Here is a 23818-nt window from a genome sequence, read left to right as displayed (position 1 = left end):
TTGAAATGTGGCTAGTGTACTGAGGAACTGAATTTTTATTTAATTCATTTTAATTCAATAAATTTAAACTTAATGTGGCTGTGGCTACCATATTGGACAATGCAGCTCTAGAGATTTTATGTCTGAGTGATTAGGATAACATGCCACGAGTACAGTGAACACTTTAAAAGGTAGATATTTACAGAATCTCTCATAGACCTTTTTTCTTCTTTTCTTTTTTCCTATTTGAACTTGTTTTGTTAGTTGGTAAGTATAACATTTGAATTTACAAAGCATTGTCATTGTGAACCATCACCCTAACTCATTGCATGCCCAATTATATTTCATAATAAAAACCTTGATTCCTCTCTCTCTGCTCCTCAGTTAACACCTATGAAATTCTGCACTGTGTCTCTCATATCTGTTATCTATCTTCTCTTTTGCTTTCTCACTTCTGCTTGCTACTCCATTTCTTCATTCACAACAAAGAAAGAAATGCAGTGATAGTTCTCTTCCTCCCAAAACCTCCGCTAGAAAACATTGGCCATCTCAAGGTAAACAGCAATGGGAGGGCCTCTCATGATGGCCGGGAATGATATGCATTACCAGAAAAGCATGAGCTACTACTGCTCTTTACTTTCCTTCTGCCATCCATCTGCAGTGCTTCCCTAAAGGGGGCCATGGATTCATATTCTCCCATAAATTTTCCAGTATGGGTCTGCTATGAACCAATTCAGATCTTCAGGAAGAGTAAAGGTGAACAGAAATATGTTTCCTCCTCCTTGTATTTTGAAGGCCAGTCTTATTTCAATTAGAAAATAATGCTGGAAAAGTTACTTTTGAGAAGAAGGGCAATTGACCTGGATTATGAGTGACAGAATATTTTTCCTTGGAAACATATATTTTTTCTTAAGTATAACTCTAACATTTGGTCTTAAAAACATTTTGAAGGCCGGGTGCGTGGCTCACGCCTGCAATCCCAGCACTTTGGGAGGCCCAGGCGGGTGGATCATGAGATCCGGAGATTGAGACCATCCTGGCCAACATGGTGAAACCCCATTTCTACTAAAATACAAAAAAATTAGCCGGGCATGGTGGTGCGCACCTGTGGTCCCAGCTACTCAAGAGTCCGAGGCAGGGGAATCGCTTGAACCCGGGAGGCGGAGATGGCAGTGAGCCAAGATCGTGCCACTGCACTCCAGCCTGGCGACAGAGTGAGACTCCGTCTCAAAAAAAAAAAAAAAAAATTGAAGTGTTCTACAAGGACATATTCTTAATTGCTTAAGACATCTCAATAGGATCTTTACCCCTTATTGAACTTTTTGTTTTTCTTTATAAACATTCAGTAGCTTCAGTTTAAGCACAAACATTTCATATATATGAAAGTGCTAGCATAATTATTTCCTAGTTTGAAGTATCAATGAGGTGCTACATTGGCTAACAAATATGCCAAAAGTCTCCCTGTAAAGTAAGGACATGTATGTATACAGTTAAACCTGCAACCTGTGTGGTGTTTTTGTTTGTAAAACACATAAAGAAAATTTTCATGTACTTAAGACCCAGAAAATCTGGATTAAAATGCCTTAAAATATCCAGAATTTTTTGCTGTTATTGTTTTCAGATTTTTTTTTCTGAAGGACTTTTATTTTTAATGTGATTTTAATTAATTACCCCTTTTTGTTTAGGAAATATTTGAGAGCCTGCAATGTGCAAGGTTCTGTAGTATTGCTGCATATTAGAGAATGATAATTTATAGAAATAAAGTACAGAGATGAAAAACTACTTTATAAATGACACAAAGAACTTTCCTATTTGATTTTGTTTTACTTCTAAAATTGTATATGTACTAATTCTACTGGTTACCTGCTTGCTTATGATTGAATAAGATACCTCCAAAAGTTTAAGTTAATGAAAACAAAAGCATTGTTTATGTCTTCTAAATTAAGACATTTTGGGGGAGTCAGTTTGCCTTTTTTAAACTGACATTCAGATGAGAATTCTTGTCCTCCCCTCATCCACAAATTTATCTTGCTCCTTCTTAAAGCCGTATTTAAATACCTAGCATGTATATGATCTCATAGTGCTGAGTTCCTTTTTTTGTTTTGTTTTGTTTATAAGGGCATCTAGTGAAACTGACTTCCTTTTTGAAACCCGTGGTTCCAAAACTGTTTGGAACTGTTTGGTGCTGTTTTTCAAGTTTGAGTAGTGAAGGCTCTTTTCTTGGTTGTACCCTGAATCCTAGAGATAGGAATTGGTCCTTCTCACCTGCTTCTTGACCCCTTCCCTGCATGCTGATGGTGCTTGGGATCCCTGTTCTTTCTGGCTCAAAGATTTTGCTTCCCACTGCTTTTTCCAGGGTTCTAGCCCTGGGAATGATGATTGGCGCTTTCTTGCTAATATAATGACATGAGCCACCAGATTGCTGGGTTTTAAATACATTAGTAGGCTATTGTAACAAGCAAGTTTGGGGCTTGCTTTTTCCCTCAAAAGATCTTATTAAGGGATGGGATCCTTGCTGCAGATTAGTAGCAGAAAGATTATTTCTCAGGGGATGAGAGGCTGGATAACTGTAGTAATGCTCTTGCTGTTTCCTACAGGCTCCTACCCAGAGATTCTACCCAGTGAAACTCCCACAGCAACGCAGGTAGATGGGGCTGACCTGGCCTCTCCAATGTCTCCTCGAACTAGCAAAAGCCGCATGTCCATGAAGCTGCGTCGTTCCTCTGGCTCAGCCAATAAATCCTAAGGAGACAAGCAGCCCAGCAGTGATCAGCAGTAGCCACCTTAGCACGAACATAGAGTTAACCCTTTCCGGCCTTCATGTCTGCCATAACATGCATGTTTCTTCCTGTACATTTATTTGAGAAAACACTGGATTTAAATAATTTTAAATAATTTGTAGCTTAATATTAAAGATTTAGGTTATTTATTGTTTCATTTTTTTCCCCACAGTCCAAGCTGCCATATTTTGAGGGCGGGGGGAGTTTTATTCTACACCCTTTACCTTCCTAGATAATTATGTCTAAGTAGTTTTATCTTTAATTTCGTGGTTAACTTTGAGCCAAAATACAATTGGACAATTAGTCTCATTATTTATTGTGCCCCATTGCAACTTTATGGTTCGATAAATATATAATTTTTTACAAATGTAAAATTTTACATTTAAGCATTTGTAAAGTTACAGCAAAAGATGTACCTGTTAATACACAGAATGTGTACAGATTATTTGTTATGACAATAAAACACTCAAAATAAATGGTCTTTAGCATCTCAAATTCCAACTGAAATCATTTTAGTATTAACTCTTCTTCCCAAAGCAATGTCTCATTTCTTGGCTGTGCAGGTGATGCCATGTTATACCCAATAACTAGAAAAATCACTGTGCTGAACTTTGATTTATGTTTAGCTTCCAAGTATTTTTCTAATGTTTTGCATTTCAAGTGGTATCACTGTTAAATGCCATTTGTTTTCAGATTGTGGCCTTTTATTATTGGCTGCTAGATCCTGGTGTTTCTGTGTTCTTTTTTAAGCACCAAAAAGAAGATAGGGAAGAAAAGAAGGAAAATTTTCTGATATAAATATGTTGTTCAAATTATGAGTATTATTTAAAAAAGAAAAAGGAACATAATCCAGGAGTCTAAGTTAAATCTAATATTGTTAATACTGAACTTGCAGGTGCAGGTTGGTATACATTCCACCCTCTAGAAGTATTTTCTTACAGTAGATAAGCTGCTCACATTTTGTTTTGAATGGGCATCTCCTGAGGAAATGTAGCATGACATTGGTACTAACTGCATGTGTAAATACATCATACTGGCAAACCGTAAAATATAAATTATGTATCATCATTCATGTAGTATCTATAATTTGTAACAGTGGGGGAAAAAAGATGACATGGTATTTAATAATACAATAAAAATATTCTTATCACTTCCTATCCATGAGTGTTGATTTGTCTTCTGTGTTTCATATATTTTCAATAAGCAGGGCTATATGAGTAGAGAGGAGATTTAAAGCATGAACCTAGATTATCTTAGCTAATCATCAAAAATAAACTTGAATTCCCTTTTCAAGATACATTCCAACTTATTTCTCACAGATCCTACCACAGTCGTTAAAAACACAGGAAAGTTTCTATCTTCATAAAGCCTGGCCAGAAATTCACCCAATGCAGTTGGCTAGATTGTTAGTTTATCTCAGCTTCATGTTTTTGTTTTGTTTGAGACGGAGTCTCGCTGTCACCCAGGCTGGCGCGATCTCGGCTCACTGCAACCTCCGCCTCCCAGGTTCAAGCAGTTCTCCTACCTCAGCCTCCTGAGTAGCTGGAACTATAGGCGTGTGCCACCACGCCCGGGTAACTTTTTGTTTTGTTTTGTTTTGTTTTTTGGGGGGTTTTTTTAGTAGAAACGGGGTTTCACTGTGTTAGCCAGGATGGTCTCCATCTCCTGACCTCGTGATCCGCCCGCCTCAGCCTCCCAAAGTGCTGGGATTACAGCTTCATGTTTTTATGATTCTTAAATTTTACTTTGTTTTATAATATACTTTCAGCAGTAAAACTTTGTACTAACAAGTTTCTAAGACAACCTTTTAGAACTTATGTGCACCCAATTTCATTTTCTTATAAATGAAAACTAAAAGTCCTATGTAAGCTAATGTAGAAGATAAACAAATGGATAGAGTCCTTGGGAAGAAAATTGAACAATGTAGACAATTTCCTACAGCCAAGGTGAAGAATTACAGAAAGGAAAATCAGAGTAACTGCATACATGTTTCTAAACTGCTGTAAAAAAATCTAATGGATTGATGATATATAACAATATGGAGTAAAAATACAAACGTGAAATAGTGAAATTAATTAGCACCATTAAAATACTTTTTTTCATCTTCAGGTAACACTGTTCACTAGCTTGAAATATATATAGATATATATATATTTAAAATATATTTTCAGTTGACATTTTTTAGGGGGGGATGTCTTTTTTAGATCCAAAGGCTAGTGCATATTCCTTGCCTTTTGCAGCTCAGTCTTTGCAGCCATACTTCGAAGGAAAATTTTTCATTGCATTCCTGCACCATTACATTCATTTTCAAAATATTTCCGTCTTTGTATTCTGTCCAAATGGGTCACTAACATTCTAAAACAGGATACCGACATTGGGGAGATAAGAAATGTGGCTTTGAAAATAGGCTGTGTTCAACAGGATTCTTAAGACAAACACAGAATACAACAAAAGCACAGTCTATGTACATTTATTTGGTGGTAAGCATCTTACAAATATAGCTTTCTGTCAGGCGGTGCTCAGCCAGTGTCCCAAACTCTAGCTAGTAGGGAATTAGTACAGAATGTACACTGAAATGGTTTTTTAAAAAAATAAGTTGCCGCTGAAAAGAAAATACTGAATATTGAGCAAATTGCCATTCAGTTCCTTAGTGGATTATAGGTGTTAACATCTTCCTTAAGCTGTACATATTTTCATAATGAATACACAGTATGACATTTACAGCAGAAGCATTAAACAATTTGGGTGAAACCCCATTAAAACAGTCAAACTTGAGGAAACGACTTCTGTATTTCCAAAAAGCCATTTAAACAAAGGTTTGAAGTAGCTCTTCCTGAATACTGCCCACAAAATAGCTGACGGTGAGAATTTTAAGGGGTGTCTCAACTCCAGTAAAGTAGCATCCTCCCCATCTCCAAACACCAACTTAAGAATGGACATGTACATATAATTGGGCAAAGGAAAGTCCCCATGCACCCCAAAAGCAGCAAAAATCGTCAACATTTTCTGCCAAGTCTTGAATCTCCTTAAGTTTGGCACCAATCACATAACTTTTAATTCACAGAATATACAGTGCAAAATATCTGACCCTATTGAGACAGAAGCTGCATAGGCGCCTGTGATGACAAGACAAAAAAAAATTGGTGACTACCAAAGGGTAGCCAGAACCCTTTGTGGACATTGAGATATGCACGCATTCACCGCGACTTTCCATAGGAATTACAAATCATATAGGATTCGTTAGGGTCTCCAGAGTTTTAAGGGGGAAAAATCCTATTTTAGTGGGGAAAGTGAGAAGGATTTAAAGCTGACAGTCTTTGATCTCAAGGTTTGTACCATATACATACCTGCTCTAGAGAGGGATATTACATTTCACTGTCCGCTCCTCTGGTGGAACATTGACTACAGGGAGAATTTTAGGAGATTAAAACATAAGAAGGAATGAAAGTAAACTTGCAAGTTGAAGAAAGCCCCACAGAAATTCCCATGATCTGTTTCCTCTAAGGCCAACCTCGAAATCATCCTGGTCTCTCGTCCCTCAGCAGCCAGGCCGCAGTGGCATCTGCAGCAGCAGCACTTGCCGACTTTCTGAGGGGTGGCACTTATTGATGTGCCGGGTCAGCCCCGGAGAGCTTAAAAAAGTGGACGGGCAGTGCTTGCACGAGAAAATTTGCTGGGCACTCCCGTCAGATGGCCCGCTAGGGCCCGGCGTTTCGGGAGGAGCCCCCGCCAGAGCGGGCAGGAGCAGCTCCTCGCGGACAGCATGCCACAGCCGGTGCTTCTCCCTGATATCTGCGGTAGGGAAGTGCGCTCCGCACAAGGGGCAAGCGAAGGCAAGTGGGGCACCGCGTTCGGAGCCAAAGCCCGGCGCTAGCGCACGGGCCGAGCCCGCCTCGTGAGTGCTCAGGTGCTTGCGCAGATAGGCTTGGCGACGAAACTTTTTGTGGCAATATGGGCACACGAAAATCTCGGATCCCCTACCACCACTGGTACTGCCCGGCACAGGCACCCGGCGCCCCAACACCCCCTCCGTGTAGGGGCCCTGAGACAGCGGTGGCTCTGGATGCGTCAGCACCTGGAGGCCCTGCCTCGGGGCGCTGTCCGGGTGCTGATCCGCCCCGGAGCTGTCCCTGGCCTGCGGGTGCTGATCCGCAGTCCGCTCTATCCGGCTGTTCTCCTTTCCCTCCGCCAGAAAAGATGCAATGGCCCCGGAGTCCCGGGAGGACGAAGACGACGAAGAAAGCGGCTTCCCGTCGGCGGAGGAGACTGTGGCGGCGTTTGCAGCCGCAGGACGCGGCTTATGCCAGCGGCGATGGGAGGCCAGGTTCGCAGGACAGCTGAACACCTTGTCGCACTCAGGGCAGCGGTACTCTACGCGCACGATGCGGGAGCAGCGGTGCTGGGCCAGCGCGAAGGGGTCTGCGTACTGCTCCTTGCACAGCTGGCAGATGAACTCCCCCAGCGGCGTGCGGCTGCCCCCCAAGCCCCGAGACGGCGCTCCGGGCTCCTCCTCCTTGATCTTCAGGCCCAGGACAGGGGATGTGGTCACCTCATCGGCAAAGCTCAACTTCCTTATGGCCTTTGGCTTCTTGATTCCCGCGGCCGCGGGTCCAGACGCGCAGCCCGTGGGTGCCTTGCCGCGGCGCTCGCCGCCGGCCGCCCGCTTCAGACTCTGCAGGGCGGCCGAGAGGGGCGCAGGGTCCGGCTGAAGCGCGGGCTCTGGGAACGGCGCCCGGAGCGGCAGCAGAAACTGCTCCCCCGAGGTTGGTGCGGCTGCTGGCGCCACGGAGCAGGAGAAAGCGGCCACGGCGGCGGCGCCCCCGGGGAAGGACTCGGCGGAGACAGGCGAGCTGAGGCAGCGCTCCAGGAACGCCCGACGCAGCTCTGCGCCTGCCGGCTTCGCTGGACTGGGGCTGGGGCTGGGGCTGGGGCTGGGGCTGGGCCCGGAACCTTCCCTGCCACCCGCCCGCCACTCCGCGCCTTCCCGCCCGCCCGTCCCCGAGCTCACCCCAGCCGCCCGACATGGCGACCCCGACTGTTCCCGGGCCGCCTCCGCCGTCAGCCCCTTTCCTGGTTCCTCTCGGGTGGGGGGCGCCGCCCGCTCCGCACCGGGCAAGGAGGCGCTGGGAGCCTCCTCCAAGAAGGGCGGCGCCCCCTGGGGCCCCAGCAGAGGGAAGACACGCTCCGCAAGGCGAACTCGGTACGAGCCGCCTGTCCGTTTAGTTCGCTTCACCAGGAAGCCCCTTGGCATGGTGGAGTCGAGAGCGCTCGGGGACAAGAGGAAAGGGGGCGCCACGGGGACCGAGAGCCGACCAGCAGATGAACTAGAAGAGCTTCGCCGCGGCTGTCATGCCGGGGCTGTCTTTATAGCTGAGACGCGGGCCGGGGTCCAGCCGGGCCGCCCCGGGCTTGCCCGGCCAATCAGGAGTGGGAGCGGGCGCCGGGGGCGGGGCTTTCTCCCGTCCGGATTCACTGGAGTAGACGAATCTGGCGGCGGCAGCGGCGCACGCCCAGCCCCGCCTCACAGCGCCGCTAACCTGCCCCTGTGGCCGGCTGGGTCCGCCTACCCCTGCAGCCTCCCGGGCGAAGACGCCAGAAGGTAAGGTCCAGAGTGTGAGGGAGCTCGACACTCCCCGCCTTGGCCGCCTCCGCGGAGCGTCCCACTGGGGAGCCGGGCGAAAAGACCACTTCACGACGCCCTCCGCTCGGGCCGGGACCCGACTGCCCCCAACGCGAGGGCGTCTGGCTGAAAAGCTCCCGCCCTGCGCCGGACGGCCGAGCGGAAGGGGCGGTGGGCAGAAGGTGCGGCGGAGACCACGGGGTGGGTGTCCGCGAGGGAACCGGTGCATGTCCTCTGCGGGTATTGAGCTGATGAGAAGTGCGACCCAGCGGCCGGACAGCTGACTGCACCGCCCTGTGGCTGCTCTCGGCGGCGGGAGCACGTCCGCCCGCCGGTATCGATCGGGCCCGCGCGCGGCGGCGACACTCGAGAGTTCATCTCCGCAGAAGGGCTCTCAGCGCGGGAGAGCGTGCCTGCGCGCCGCCAGCCTCCGAGTCGGGACGCCCGAGCGCGGCTGGGTCCTGGGCCTCTGCGCTCTTAAGTGCTCCTCCTCGATGGGAGCAGGAGTAGACAGAGGAAATTTTCCACTGTCCTCGCATAAAATCGTTTCTCTGTTCACACTTTCCACTTGTACTACCCAGAGTATGACTTAATACCTAACCGGCCTGTTTAGCATGCAGTAGATTGAGTGAGAAATGCCGGCGGAATCAGCATTACAGCTGCTTCCCCGTACACCACAAGTGATACTTTGCAAAAGGTGTGCTGTAGAGCAAACTCAACAGATTTTCATTTGGCACCCTGCAATGTTCCCACCAGTATTTTGAGAACTAGAAGAGGTTTGAAAGTGTGTAGTAGTAATTGAACTAGGCAACAGTTAGACCATCTATGACAGATGTAAAGTGCCGACATCCATAATATAGGTAAATAAAGTGTGAGAACAGGAAGGGGAAAGACTATGTGCTCAAGTCTCCTTACTAAACCAAATTGGAGAAAAAGACTGACAGAGGTGTTTTAAAAGTACACGATAGCATAACAGATGTAGTCATCAATAAAACACATTGTCTTTCTTTACTGAATGAAGTATTTTTACAAGGAGAACATTATTTTGGGAAAGATTTGGAAGTAATTATATATTAATCATTGACTATGCTGTAGGCATTCTGCTTAAGTAATCTCTAATCTTCATACATACACACACAAACCAAAAAGGAGATATTATTTCTCTCTGTTTTCAATGTGGTGATTGAGCCATTTAGTTAGATAATGGATAAAAGCCAAGCAGAGCTCAGATTCAAACTTGTTCTGGCTAATTCCAAAGCCCAGACTTTCCACTACACCAATGGCTTCAAACTATTTTTTTCCTTAATCACGTCCCACAATAATAAGTGTGTTCTATAGTATACGCACACATGTAACTGAAACAAAAATCTCACAAAATAATACTGTGGATCCTAATCTATTTGTAAATTATAAAATCATACATTGAAATGTTTGCAGTGCATTCTCTATTTTTCATTCTATTGTGTTTTGTTTCTTAAAAATACCAGTCATAGAAAATACATTGATTTCATAATTTACAAATGGATTAGGACCCACAGTTTGAAAAACACTCATTATATTGTCTCTCATTAAATAGCATGAAATCATACAAAATTAAATAAACCTGATACTGCATAATCACAATTAATATCTGAACCACTGTTTAAAATAAATTTGAGTCCTTTAGCAGTGTTGGTAAACTTAGTTTCCCAAATTGGTCATTTCTGACATGTCAGCTTATATGTGACTTCTAACTCAAATTCTCAATTCTCCTTTCCTCCTCACGATCCATGCATATTGCGTGGTGTGGAAAATCTGATGTAATAATTTTAATACTTTAAGATAACCCCTTTTCCAGAGAGAGAAAAGACTCTTCCCCAGGGGCATAGTACTTTGTAAGAATTGCTGTCAGATATTTTCTACCAGATCTGATAGTTCCAATAGCTCTCTCCTACCCTTCCCAAGTGTAATTTGATAACATCCTTTCTGGAAATCATTGTAACAATTTACATCAGAAGCTTTAAAAAGTATGTATACATTTAATCTACCAATTCCTCCTTTAGTAAGTCATCCAAAAGAAGAGCGAAGATTTATGCACAAAGCTGTTTATCACAGCGTTATTTGTAATTATAAATAATCAGAAACCATCTCGAGTAAACTATAGTATAGCCATGTTATAGATGATTACGTAGCTTTAAAAATGTAATGATAGAGACAAACATATATACCATAACTAAGCAAAAACAGCAGGCAGCAAAATTGCTTATACAGTAAAGATCTCAGTTATGAAAAAAACAAAATGCATATAAGACAGTGGAAGGAAATATGCCAAAATGTTGTTGGGATTGCCTCTAGTAAGTAGGAATTCAAGTAGTCTTTTTTTAACTTTTTTGTTAAAATATTTTGCAGTAATCATATATTACTCTGATAATCAGAAAAAAAATTGCAAAACTGCTTTAAATCCTTTCTGGAGTTAAATGTGTTACCCTTCCCCTAGGATACTAGCACTCTGCAACATCAAATGGAGAACTGTACAGACAAGTAGCATTCTCCTGGGCCATCTGTTTGAAATCTGGCCCTAGAAGAGAGGTGACAAGCCTCAATCATGCCACAGGACTTCTAGTTGAAGAACACTTTTGGGAAAAGACTAAGGGTTAAAAGATAGAAAGGATTAAAATGTGGGGAAGAGAAAGAATTTAAATGCGTAATCCCCCCTTGGGTATAAACTTAGATGATTCTTCAAGATACAAACACTCTTTCTGTAGTTTCTCACTTAAAAATTATGATAAATAGGGCAGTGCCAAAGCAAGATTATAAAATCTTTGTTTTATTTAATATCTACCTCTTTTCTCTTCACAAAAAGATTAAACATTCAGGACCTTCATTTGCTCTCAGTTATACTTTGGTAAAAACTCATACGCACTGGATTGTCTCTCAAGCTCTACATTTTATGCTTTCTCTAATTGCAAGATACATTTAATTTAAATTCAGAAATTTTGAGACAATAGAAATCGGAACATTTTTTGAAGAGAGAGGAGACTTCTTCTTGCCCTGAAATCAGTGTGTATAAGACAGGTTCAGATGACTAACCTGCTTTTTATCACTTGAATATCTGGGAGATTACTCAGAAGGAACTTTATTTCTTCTGTTTCTCTGCCCCCTAACCTCCACTTAGAGATGTCCCTGTAAAAGGTTAACACCAGCTGCAGCTACTAGAGGCCCATTGTCCCCAGGAACTTGAAAGTCAGTCTCTCACAAATCTAAAACCAAACTCTTGATTTCCTCTCCTAAACTTAATCCGCATCTCAGTTTTCCTCATCCCAGTAAATGGCACCTTCATTCAATTAGTTGCCTCAGCCAAAACCCAAAGACTTTGGGTTAAAGCTAAACACCCCATATTCAATCCATTAGCAGTTCTTATCAGCTCTATCTTCAAAGCATTTCCTGAATCTGAATCTTCTCAAATTCTCTACCACTGTTACTCTATGTGGTCACTTCCTTCCATCCTTGCCTCCTTATAGTGTATACTTTATTCAGCAGCAAGATGTAATTAGAATATAAATCTGATTCTTTCACTCTTTTGTTCAAAATCTTCAAGTGGCTTCCCAACACATTTACAATAAAATCCAAAGCTCTGCTTGGTCCCTGGATATTCTTAAACCACGTCTCCCACTACTCTTTTCTTCATTCAATCTGCTCCATCTAACTGCTCCTTATTTTCCTCAAACATGACAAGCATACCTTCCACCTCAAGGCTGCTTATTCTGCCAGAATGTTTTTTCTTCAGATATGCTCACATCTTGTTTCTTAACTTCATTTGTGGATTTTTACTCAAATAATACCACCTGAGAAAGATCTTCCCTGACCACCAAACTAAAATAACAGCCCTCACCCACCATCACCTTTCATCATTTTCTTTTTTTTCTCTTCTGCCCGAAGGATACCTTCATCATTTTCTGTCCCTTTACTTTTTCTTCATAGCATTTATCACATTTGCCACTGTATTATGTATTTGTTAATTGTCTGTTGTCTCTATAAAATCCAGGATGGTAGGTTCTTTGTTTTGTTCTCAGCTTCGTTTTCATCTGGTATCTAGATCAATGCCTGACATATGTAAATGAATTGATGTCTAAAATCATAAGCTACGAGGTTCAAAAAAAAAGCATCACAGTTTCTTGTTACTGCAACCTGCAGGCCTGAAGGCCACCCTGACTGAGTACAGAAGAAAGTATACAAAGTCATAAGGAGTTCTAGGTCCTAGGCATTTGGGAATCTTAGCCCAGATAAATGAAAGGAATAGGAAAGTGTTTCTTGTATCATATGCCCTTGGAAGTCTTTTCTTCCCACCTCAGCCACTTGACCCATGGCTTAGATCACCGCCATTTTCTTCCTCTGAAGCCATTACCACGGGGAAAATAAACCCCAGTTCATGACAGGAGTCTCTTATTTTAAGCTGTTTAGTACCCAGGATACTAGAAGAATGGGAGCAGAAAGAAGCTGGTCAGCTACTTAGTAGGAAAGATAAGACTGGCAAGAGAAAACTACATGTTTAGGAAACAAGGAATTTTAGGCAAAAATACGATGTACAGGATAGGATCCAGTTTACTGAGAAGTTCAATCTAGGACATTTAAAGGGAGGTTGTATAGGGTAGTTAGTTGAGGGCACAGGCTTTAAAGTTAGACGGTTTGAGTTCAGTAGAGTTCCAGCTCCACTACTAGCTGTTTAATCTTAAGCAATTTAGCCTTTTTAACCCTCAGTTTCCTCATCACAAATGGAAATAGAAATAATTATCTCACAGGGTACTTTGGGCATTACATGTTATTGTGTTTATAAAATACTTATCACAATGCATGGCACATAGTCTTAAATGAAAAGAGGGTATTATTAAGTGTCTGAGGTGAAGGAAGACTATTGACACTAATGGCAACCCTAAATTCTTCAGAAATAACAATAATTTCTTGTGACACTGGCTGATTGATATTTTATACCCAATTATGATGCAAGACAGTAGTGATTATGCACACCATTTAATGTGCTCAAAATTAATTTTGTTTCATGTGGTTAAAACAAAATTCACAAAAGATGTAAAAGACAGAAGAAGGCAATGTAGTGTACTGGGTTATGCCCATGAGTTGGAGTCAGTGAGATCTGAGTTTGAATCTCGGCTCTGCCATTTTCTTATTGTGTGACTTAAACAGGCTGTTTAACCTCTCTGGCTTCAGTTTCTTGTCACATAGGCATGACAACACAGTACAGTATTCTCCATAAATGGGCCTCAGTCTGTTATTTTTGTCCTAAGAGGGTGTAAGGCGTGGAGAAGCTGAGACTGGAAAGATAAACTGGGGCAAGATTGCAAAGCCCATTATGACCACACTAAATTGAGTGCGGATATTTTTAAGTGAAAGCTACTGATTTTTTTAAAGCATTTAAATGATATAATCAAATATTTGCTTTGAAAAGATAACTATAACGGCTATGTTGGAGCAATGCAGCTGTGAGGCTGAGGGAAAGATGTGGAGAAGGTAAGAGAGTGGGATGAGACTTGAGGCGTGAAGCTCAGGTGAACAGATATTAAAACAGTTGATAGAAGATGAAGTGGGCCTAATTATTCAAATATTGAATAGATTTAAATATTTGACTGATACACTCTATAATTATACTTATCTATGTTTTCCTCCCTGTATTGAGCAGTAAAATAGATAATACACATTCTAAAAACTTGAAAGCAGAGGGAATTTATAACGACTTTCATTTGGTCATGAAAGACTGTTGAGATTGAAATTCACTTCAGGATGTATAAGCAATGGGAAAATAGTGAACTTGAACTAGAAGGATTTTCAATAGCATAAGATGTCAAATAGAAGAGGCTTTTTAATTTCTTTATGCTGAGTACATGATAGTTCTTTACACTCAGCCATTCTCACATTCCGAGTCACTAGCACTAACTCTGTCTTCTAAGACAGCTCTCTCATCAAACTATTTTAGCCACTTCTTTGGCTCAATATGTAATTCTACTATATTGCAGACACTTAAACGTTTGTCAGTGCTGTACAAAGATAGCTTCCTAATATTATTAGAGATCCTTCGATAGGAATGCTTACCTCCCTACTTCCAGCCTGAAACGAATAAGTATTTTCTGGAGCTGGCTCATTGCTAATAAAGAGTACATTCAAATCCTAGCACTGTCATTTACTAAAGAGGTGATCTTCGGCTGGGCGTCGTGGCTTATGCCTGTAATCCCAGTGCTTTGGGAGGCTGAGGTGGGCAGATCACCTGAGGTCAGGAGTTCGAGACCAGCCTGGCCAACATGGTGAAACTCCATCTCTACAAAAAATACAAAAATTACCCAGGCCTGGTGGCACTTGCCTGTAATCCCAGCTACCCAGGAGGCTGAGGCAGGAGAATCACTTGAACTCAGGAGGCGGAGGTTGCAGTGAGTCAAGATCACTCCACTGCACTCCAGCCTGGGTGACAGAGTGAGACTTCATCTCAAAAAAAAAAAAAAAAAAAAAGTGGGGGGGTGATCTTAAAATTTTTGCTCAATCTCTGTGTCTTAGTTCTTTTCCCCACATTAGGCATAATAATACCGACATAATAGGATGAGAGTTAAATTAAAGGAGATAAACTAGTATCCTCTACAGAACTGGCTCTTACCAGTGCTCAACATTGGTGTGTTTGCATTGCTTGTAAACTCATAAGGGTGGAGCCTATCTAACCTGCTTTTATGTACACAAATAATGTGTTATATGTGTTCCAAATGAACACTTGGGAATAATGAAAATTGCTACCTGGCTGGAAGGGGGAAAAGCCATGTCAATTTTTATCTATATCTATATATTTATATTTATATTTAAGATTCCATTCACATGCTTGAAAAGAATGTATATTTTGCAGTTGTACATACCAAGTTTTATATTATGCCCACCTCTCCACATATATATGGTAATTTATGTTATTTCTCTTTGTAGTCTCTCAACTTTTGCTGTATAAAATCTTGAGACTTTCTCATAGTCTTAAGATTCATATGAATGAAAAACAATATCCGTTTGGTTAATTGAAACCTCTAATAAGTATAAAGTATCCCTCTTTATCTGTACTAATGCTTTCTGCCTTAAAGTGTTTTGTCTGATGTTTTCCTCTAGACATATCAGCCTTCTTTCGTTGGTGTTTACAAGGTATGTATTTTCCTTTTAATTTCAACCTTTCTTTATTATTATGTTTCAAATGTGTCTCCTATTAGTGGTTGGATTTTTTTTAACAGTCAATCTTTAACTTTAACTGAACCATTTAGTCCTTTTACATTTCTTGCTACTATATTTAGAATTAAATATGCCATCTTCCAAAGTGCTTTCATTTGTCTGATCTATTACATTTCTTCTTCTCTCCTTTTTGTTCTCTTTTAGACGGGTATCTGATTTTTATGTATCAAATCCTCCTCTTTACCAGTTTAAAATTATATTCTATTATTTTATTGATTACTTTTAAAATTATATTACACATTTTTAATTTATCAAAATTTAATAATATAAGGAAGTCAGAACACTTGAACTCCATATATTCTTTCCTGATTTATATGCTATTGTTGTGTATTTTAATTTTGTATTTTTGAAAGTCCACAAGACTATTATTATTGTTTTATACATTAAACACTGGATTTACTTACACATTTTCCATTTTCTTTGCTCTTAATTCCTTGTGTCTAAGACTTTTCACGTGAGATCATTCTCCTCCTACCTGAAATACATGCTTTAAAATTTCCTTCATTGTAGATTTGATAGTGGCAAAATGTGTCTCCTCTAGTGTATCTCAAATGTCATTATTTTATAGTAACTGTTTTGTTTCAGCACACTGAAAATAACATTCCACTGTCTATTCTTTCCCATTTTTACTAGTGGAAAGTCAGCTGTTAGTATATTAGGGCTCTTTTGAAAGTAATTTTCTTTTCTCCGGATTCTTTTTTTTTTCTTTTTTTTGAGATGGAGTTTTGCTCTTGTCGCCCAGGCTGGAGTGCAGAGGCATCTCAGCTCACTGCAACCTCCGCCTCCTGGGTTCAAGTGATTATCGTGCCTCAGCCTCCTGAGTAGCTGGGATTACAGGCGCCCACCACCAGCTAATTTTTGTATTTTTAGTAGAGACAAGGTTTTGCCGTGTTGGCTCGGCTGGTCTTGAACTCCTGACCTCAGGTGATCCGCCTGCCTCGGCCTCCCAAATTGCTAGGATCACAGGCGTGAGCCACCACACCTGGCCTGAGTTATTTTAATATTTGTTTTTAGTCTTCAGTCTTAAGAAGTTTCACTTTAGTACACTTAGGTATGAATTTCTTTTCATTTATTATTCTTTCAGTTTGTAAGACTTGTTAAAATCAGTGCTTTGGGCCGGGCGCGGTGGCTCATGCCTGTAATCCCAGCAATTTGGGAGGCCAAGGCGGGCAGATCATGAGGTCAGGAGATCGAGACCATCCTGGCTAACACGATGAAACCCCGTCTACTAAAAATACAAAAAATTAGCCGAGCATAGCGGCGGGTGCCTGTAGTCCCAGCTACTTGGGAGGCTGAGGCAGGAGAATGGCGTGAACCGGGGAGGCGGAGCTTGCAGTGAGCCAAGATCACGCCACTGCACTCCAGTCTGGGCGACAGAGCAAGACTCCATCTCAAAAAAAAAAAAAAAAAATCAGTGCTTTGAAGTAATGTCAGTTTGAAAAATCCTCAGCAGTTAACTTTTCAGATAATTGCTTCTATTTTATCTTTTTTTCTCCTTCTAGAACCCTGGCCAAACCTATGTTAGACATTCTCACTGTACCTTCTGTGTCTTTTTCCTTCTTATATATATTTTTTTCTTTTCTTTTCTTGCCTCTGGAATATTTCTTCTGATGTTCTTCAGGTTTACTAAATCTTGAAGTATGTCTAATGTACTATACACTTAAAATCTGTTGGATTTTATTATTTATTTATTTATTTGAGACGGAGTCGCTTTGTCACCAGGCTGGAGTGCAGTGGTGCAATCTCGGCTCACCGCAATCTCCACCTCCTAGGTTCAAGCGATTCTCTTGCCTCAGCCTCCCGAGTAACTGGGATTACAGGTGTGCACCACCATACCCAGCTAATTTGTGTATTTTTAGTAGAGACAGGGTTTCACCATGTTGACCAGGATGGTCTCAATCTCCTGACCTCGTGATCTGCCTGCCTTGGCCTCCCAAAGTGCTGGGATTACAGGCATGAGCCACCGCACCTGGCCCTGGATTTTAAATTTTTATTTTAAAAAATTAGCTATAAAATTTATTTTTATTTATAAAATAAAAATATATTTAAAATCACAATAAAATTCTATATGGTTCTTTTTTCAAAGTCAAACCTGCTACGTTACTCTTTGTGGTTTTCTGTTCTCTGTAGATAGCATCAAGTTGGTCTTTTGTCTTTAAACATACTCTTCATAATTGTTTTGTAGTCTTATTTTATAGTCTGAGTCTGATAAATTCAATATTTGAGGTATTTGTGAGTCTGTTTTTATTGTCTATTGTCTCTGCTGATACTTGCCCGTTTAATCTAGTTTCCTTATGTATCTGGTTTTTTTTATTAGGTGCTGAACATTACATTTGAAGAATTATTTCTAGAAATGATTTTAGGCCTATAATAAAGGTGTCTTACTTCAAAGAGGATTTATATTTGCTTCTGGCACTACCAATCTAGAATTACTTTAACCCAAGTTCAAGGCTTGAAATTCACTGACCCAGGCAATTTGAATACAAGCGGTAAATACTCAAGGGCTTTGGAGTCCCAGTATCTTGTTGGGGAAGATCTTCTATTAGATTTCCTATCTTATACACATCCTGGGTTTTTCCTTCTGTCTCCCTTGCCCTGCAAGTCTACCAGAATGAAGATTCTAATTGTCATGAGTCAGAAAATTTCCTCAGGGCAGAACAGTCTCCACATATGGGTTCCCATTTTTCCTTCACCTTTAGTAAGTCCTTACTATCTTTCACACTCTTTTATGCTTTAAGAATATTTTTAAAATCCAGCTCTGTTAGTTATTTTCACTAGGAGGATTTATCTGCTTAATTTAGCCTAACATTACCAGAACCATTAAATCAGAACAACATTTTAAAAGTTTTTGATAATTATTACAAAGCTATCCTTCACAATGATTGTGCCTATTTATACTTCTGTCAGCAGGCAGCATAGGAGTGCCACTTTTCCTGTTCTCTCAACTATGTTCTGTCAAACATGAGAAAAAATATTGCCAGTAAGATAAGTAAAAAGTGTAGCCGGTCACGGTGGCTCACGCCTGTCATCCCAGCACTTTGGGAGGCCAAGGTGGGCAGATCACTTGAGGTCAGGAGTTCAAGATCAGCCTGGCCAACATGGTGAAACCCCTGTCTCTACAAAAACTACAAAAATTAGCTGGGCATGGTGGCGCTCGCCTGTAGTCCCGGCTACTTGGGAGGCTGAAGCAGGAGAATTGCTTGAAACCGGGAGGAGGAGGTTGTAGTGAGCCGAGGTAGCGCCACTGCACTCCAGCCTGGGTGACAGAGTGAGACTCCATCTCAAAAAAATAAATAAATAAAAGTGTTGTTTTGTGAAAATAAACTTGTATTTTATTATTAATGAGGTTTAACATCTTATAATCTATTTATTGAAATTGTAATTTTACTCCTTGTAATTTAATCTATTCAAATTTTCTGTTTATTTTTCTCAGAGTCCTTTGTCTATTATATAGCTGGTTCCACCAGAAAAAACCATTTCAGTTATTAAAATATTTAAATACTTCCATAACATTAGCAAATAACCACTACCTTTCCAAATGCTCTTCCCCTTGACTCTGGTCAGTTATTGTAGCCTCTTCACTACCCACTATCTGTCAGCTAAAGAGTTAACGCCCAACATACCAGTGGGGCTCTAGGGCCCTGCTCCAGCTCTATGGCCATTATCAGTTCTGATTGGATAGTAACCATTTCATAATATTGCTAAATATTTTAACATACCCCTGTGGATACATAAAGTATTTTTCCCATTTGACAATTGACTGACTGACTGATTGACTGATTGAGAAAGAGTCTTAACCCTGTCACCCAGGCTGGAGTGTAGTGGCACAATCATGGCTCAATGAAGCCTTGACTTCCCAGACTTAAGTGATCCTTCCACCTTAGCCTCCCCAGTAACTGGGACCACAGGGGCGAGCCACCATACCTGGCTAATTTTTAAATTTTTTTTTGTAAAGATGGGGTCTCCCTATCTTGACCAGGCTGGTCTCAAACTTGTAGGCTCAAGCGATCCTCCCACCTCCCAAAGTGCTGGGATCACAGACGTGAGCCACTGTGCCTAGCCAGTAAGACTTTAAAATGCATCAAAGTGTATTCCTTTTTCCTTCCAAATTCTCTTTTCTTAATTTTTACTTATAATTAGTTACTATCTCTCCCAAAACTATTACTACTACTCTAGCTATTTTCTTTTAAATTATCTCTCAGTTCTTAAAAATCTACAAAGGAATTTATTCACAAACCTATGTAAGCTTTTCATTGAATTTTACTATGCTTTACACATTTATCAAACTTACCTATTTTAATGCTTTTAGCAGACATCATAGATTCCAAATTTTATTAAGTAAAGGCCAAAATAAAGTAATAGTTCATTTTGGACAAGTAGTAAAACATTTTGAAATAATTTTTGCTTATGATATGTGTACCTCCTGAAGAAAGAGTAAGCTAATTTTTTGGACTAAGTCATTTTCATACTTGCTTACCATATTGACCTATAAAGATACTAGCTCTTTTATGGTCTTCTGCCAAATATATCAGTTAAATATTATGATCTATTTTTTATGATTATTCTGTTTTAAATCTGATAACTACACCATTGCATTGTTATCCAGGCAATATCTTCCCAGCATTTCAATTATCTTAATCTCATGCAGACCCACATCAAAGGCTTTTACAAACATTTAGATATATTGTTTGTCCATGGAGTTTTCTTTATCCACAAACTTGTTGAGTAATTTTATAAGACCAAATAAATCAGATTTGCCTGGCATGATTTGTCTTCATAAACAAATGCTGTCCTCTGCCCATCACATTGTTATCTAAATGATTTCAGATCAATTTGGTTCCCTCTAACTTGGGCAATTGCATTCTGCCAGCCCCAAACTCCCTCTGTTTTTCAATTGGAGACATTATTTTTCCTTTCACTTAACAAAGTGTTCTGTGAAGCAAGCAGGCAAGTATCTGAACCAATAAAGCCTAGTTTCCTGAAGATTTGTATCTGATAACTAACTGAAACTATGTATTATATCAATGTCATAGTTTTAACTGGTGACATTATTACCTAAATCATTATACTGGATGTCATAAGTTGTGTTTTGTTACATCAATAGGAAATGTAGGCCAAAACAAAGAATATTTCTTTCATATGTACTTATAGGACACACTAACACTGGATTCCATGCTACATAGTTAGATTTAGTTAAAATTGAGTTTTATATCAGAAGTTAATAATGAGATACACTGGATATGAAATTATTTCATTAGAAAAATTGTTATATATTATACTACACCAGAATGATCATTGTGCTTCATCCAAGAAAAATGATAGTTGTCTGGTATTTCAAGGTAAATGAACAAAAACTCTATTCATTGCTTACCGTATCATTACACAAAATGGGTAAATTTGTTGATGCTATTTCTTTTACATTTATATGAGGGCTTTTGTAGTCTGTGGCTTATTTCCATAAGTAACATTTGCCTTAAACTGTATGTTAACTTTGGGAAAATCAAAAAGGCCCTAGGCTAACTAACTAGCTAACAAATTTAATTGATTTACAAAGCGTTATTTCCAGGGGAGATGAACAACCTACTTCCCTTTGGTATTCCTGTATCTTTTTTTTTCCATTTTTTAAGAGATAGGGTCTTGCTCTGTCACCCAGGATGGAGTGCAGTGGCATGATCACAGCTCACTATAACCTTGATGATACTCCTATGTTTTAATTTCAACCAGGCTCAGCCTAAACTGACATATACAGTTTCCCCGATGTTCAACTTTTGTTATAAATGTTTAAAACAACCAAACCAACCCAGATTTTAACACTCAGTTATAATACCCAGGGAATAATTTGCCCACTGGGAGAATGTACGTGTAAATTTTTTGCTTGGGAGCCATTTTGATCAGCATTTGTAGCACCAAATGCACATAGTTCACGAAACAGTAACTTGAGAGAGGATACTACAAGGCAGCATAAATAGAATAAGTTTAAAAAGACTGTCATTATTTACTCACTACAAGTATCTCCTTTACTAATAGTTAGTTTCTCTATCCAATAATGAATGAATCAAAACCCAGGAGAAACATGAGCAGACTAGAGGAAATTATCTATAACATTAAATCATTGTATCCTCTAATCTTAACTGTTTTTGTTGGTAAATTCTTTTTTAATTAAGGACGTGATAGCTCATAGAATAAATTATAACATATTTCTTGTTCTTTTATTTTTTCTGCTTAAATATCAACCATGCTAATTTAGTGGAAGACATTAAGTACAGTGTTTTGGCGGGAGTGTGTTGGAAATGATTATTAAAGAGGACAGTATTATTGTGAGAGAGCAGGATTGAAAATCTCGGCTACATTTCCTTTACTTCCTTTATGTTTCTCTGGGGACCTTACATGGGGTAATTAGAATATTAGCCTGGTTGTTATTGTCTAACAGAGTTGCCTGTCAGTAATAAAACCTTTTCCTGCCTTGCTACATTGTATCTATGGTGCTCATATGTAAAGGGTGTTAATGCTTTACAATAAGCAGATTTCCCCAAAAGCTTATTTGTTGTTGATGTTTTGCTAGGTAGAGGAGGTTGTTAAGAGACAGTAGAAACCCAAGAAGGCTAAACCAAGAGAACCTTAAAACTTTAACATTCTAAACCAAGATTTCTCATCTGAACTACAGTACACAGAAAATTACTTGACTATTTTCTCACTTCTCCCAAGGATGGCACATAACTCTAGTGCCATTCTAGATACACAGGAGAGAAGTTCATTTGTTATACACAATGGATTCCTAAAAGTACCAGGACTTAATTTTCCCCAAGACCAGTCAAGAAAGACTTACCACTATATTTAAACATAATTCCTTAAATAGTACATTGTAACTTCAAAATATAGTTGAAACTTATGTAAGCAGCTTTGATAATTTCTATTATTATAAAATCTATTATGAATAAAGAAACTGATTTGCTCCCTGAAAAGGTTAATTGTGATTAACCTTTGAAACTTGTTTAACAATTAAAGCAGCATTGTTATCTCAAATCTTTTATGGATCAAGAATTAGAGTGCTAGTTAATTAAGACAAGAGCCACATGGTATATTCATTAACATTCAATTCATTTCCACTGCTTAAAAAGTCCTAACTTGCTGTCAAAATCAATAGGTTTTTCCTAGTTTGGTCAGCAGCTTATTGATAGACAACCTAACTTTTTAAAGGTTTCAACTTCAACCACTTGATTGAAAAAATATAAGAACAAGCCCAGGCAACTTAGTGAGACCTCATCTCTGCTAAACAACAACAGCAAAAACAGCCTGGGTAAAATAGGGAGACCTCGCCTCTACAAATAATTATAATAAAAATAAGCCGGGCATGGTGGTGCATGTCTGTGATCCCAGCTACTCTGAAGGCTGAGGCACGAGGATCTCTTGAGCCTGCGAGGTTGAGACTGGAGTAAGTTGTGATCATGCCTCTGCACTCCAGCCTGGGTGACAAAAAAAAACCTGGGAAGGTGGTATGCTCCTGTAGTCCCAGCTACTCGTGAGGCTGAGGCAGAAGGGTAGCTTGAGCCCAGGAAATTGAGGCTGCAGTGAGCTATGATCGTGCCACTGCACTCTAGCCTGGGTGACAGAGTGAGACCCCGTCTTGAAAAAAAATAGATATAAGTGAAAGAACAAATAACTGTAAGCACCACGTTTTTCGCTGGGAATTAAAGTCTTTACTTAAAGGAAATCAATATGTATTAATAGGATTTTTAATAAATAAAAAACTAGGGCCGGGTGCGGTGGCTCACGCCTGTAATCCCAATACTTTGAGAGGCCAAGACAGGCAGATCAATTGAGGCCAGGGGTTTGAGACCAGCCTGGGCAATGTAGTGAAACCCCATCTCTACTGAAAGTGCAAAAATTATCTGGGCATGGTGGCACATGCCTGTGGTCCAAGCTACTCGGGAGGCTGAGGTGGGAAAATCACCTGAGCCGCGCAAGTCCAAGCTGCAGTGAGTTGTGATCAGGCCACTGCACTCCGGCCTGGGTGATGGGAGCAAGACCCTGTCTAAATAGGTGAATAAATAAGAAACTAGGACTACAATATTTATTCTTACTGAGCTATTATATCTATCTTCCCTGGGCAGAACCCCCTAAAGAAAGTGACAACAAAAGAGAACACAGAAAAGCAGTAGATAAAAAGACAAGTTGGGGGAAGAAAAAGAAATCTGTGAAT

At 40.4% G+C, this 23818-nt stretch overlaps 2 protein-coding genes across 9 annotated transcripts in view; one reads left to right on the top strand and one right to left on the bottom strand.

The window, feature by feature from the left end:
* RALGAPA1 (Ral GTPase activating protein catalytic subunit alpha 1) overlaps window positions 1-3916 on the top strand; it is a 278460-nt gene extending 274544 nt beyond the window's left edge. For 7 of the 8 annotated variants that reach the window (XM_054530032.2, XM_054530037.2, XM_054530036.2 and 4 more), the window contains one exon: window positions 2577-3916. In XM_054530032.2, coding sequence (XP_054386007.1) covers window positions 2577-2725 — 149 coding nt within the window. In that variant the 3' untranslated portion in view covers window positions 2726-3916. The remainder of the gene's footprint in view (window positions 1-2576) is intronic. The other variant, XM_054530033.2, reaches the window with a different exon arrangement.
* Window positions 3917-4915: 999 nt separating this feature from the next.
* On the bottom strand, window positions 4916-8192 carry INSM2 (INSM transcriptional repressor 2). The gene has a single exon (XM_002824683.6). It carries the CDS (start codon window positions 8008-8010, stop codon window positions 6298-6300), a length of 1713 nt encoding a protein of 570 aa, XP_002824729.4. The 5' UTR covers window positions 8011-8192; the 3' UTR covers window positions 4916-6297.
* Window positions 8193-23818: the final 15626 nt, after the last annotated feature.

Source organism: Pongo abelii, chromosome 15, assembly GCF_028885655.2.
Source record: "Pongo abelii isolate AG06213 chromosome 15, NHGRI_mPonAbe1-v2.0_pri, whole genome shotgun sequence".
Classification (NCBI taxonomy): domain Eukaryota; kingdom Metazoa; phylum Chordata; class Mammalia; order Primates; family Hominidae; genus Pongo; species Pongo abelii.
The sequence above is the reverse complement of the archived record's forward strand: the minus strand, read 5'-3'. Positions and strand labels throughout refer to the sequence as shown.

Excerpts from the sequence above, each read along its gene's own strand:
- INSM2 (XM_002824683.6), bottom strand. The coding sequence starts at position 8,010 with ATGCCAAGGGGCTTCCTGGTGAAGCGAACTAAACGGACAGGCGGCTCG.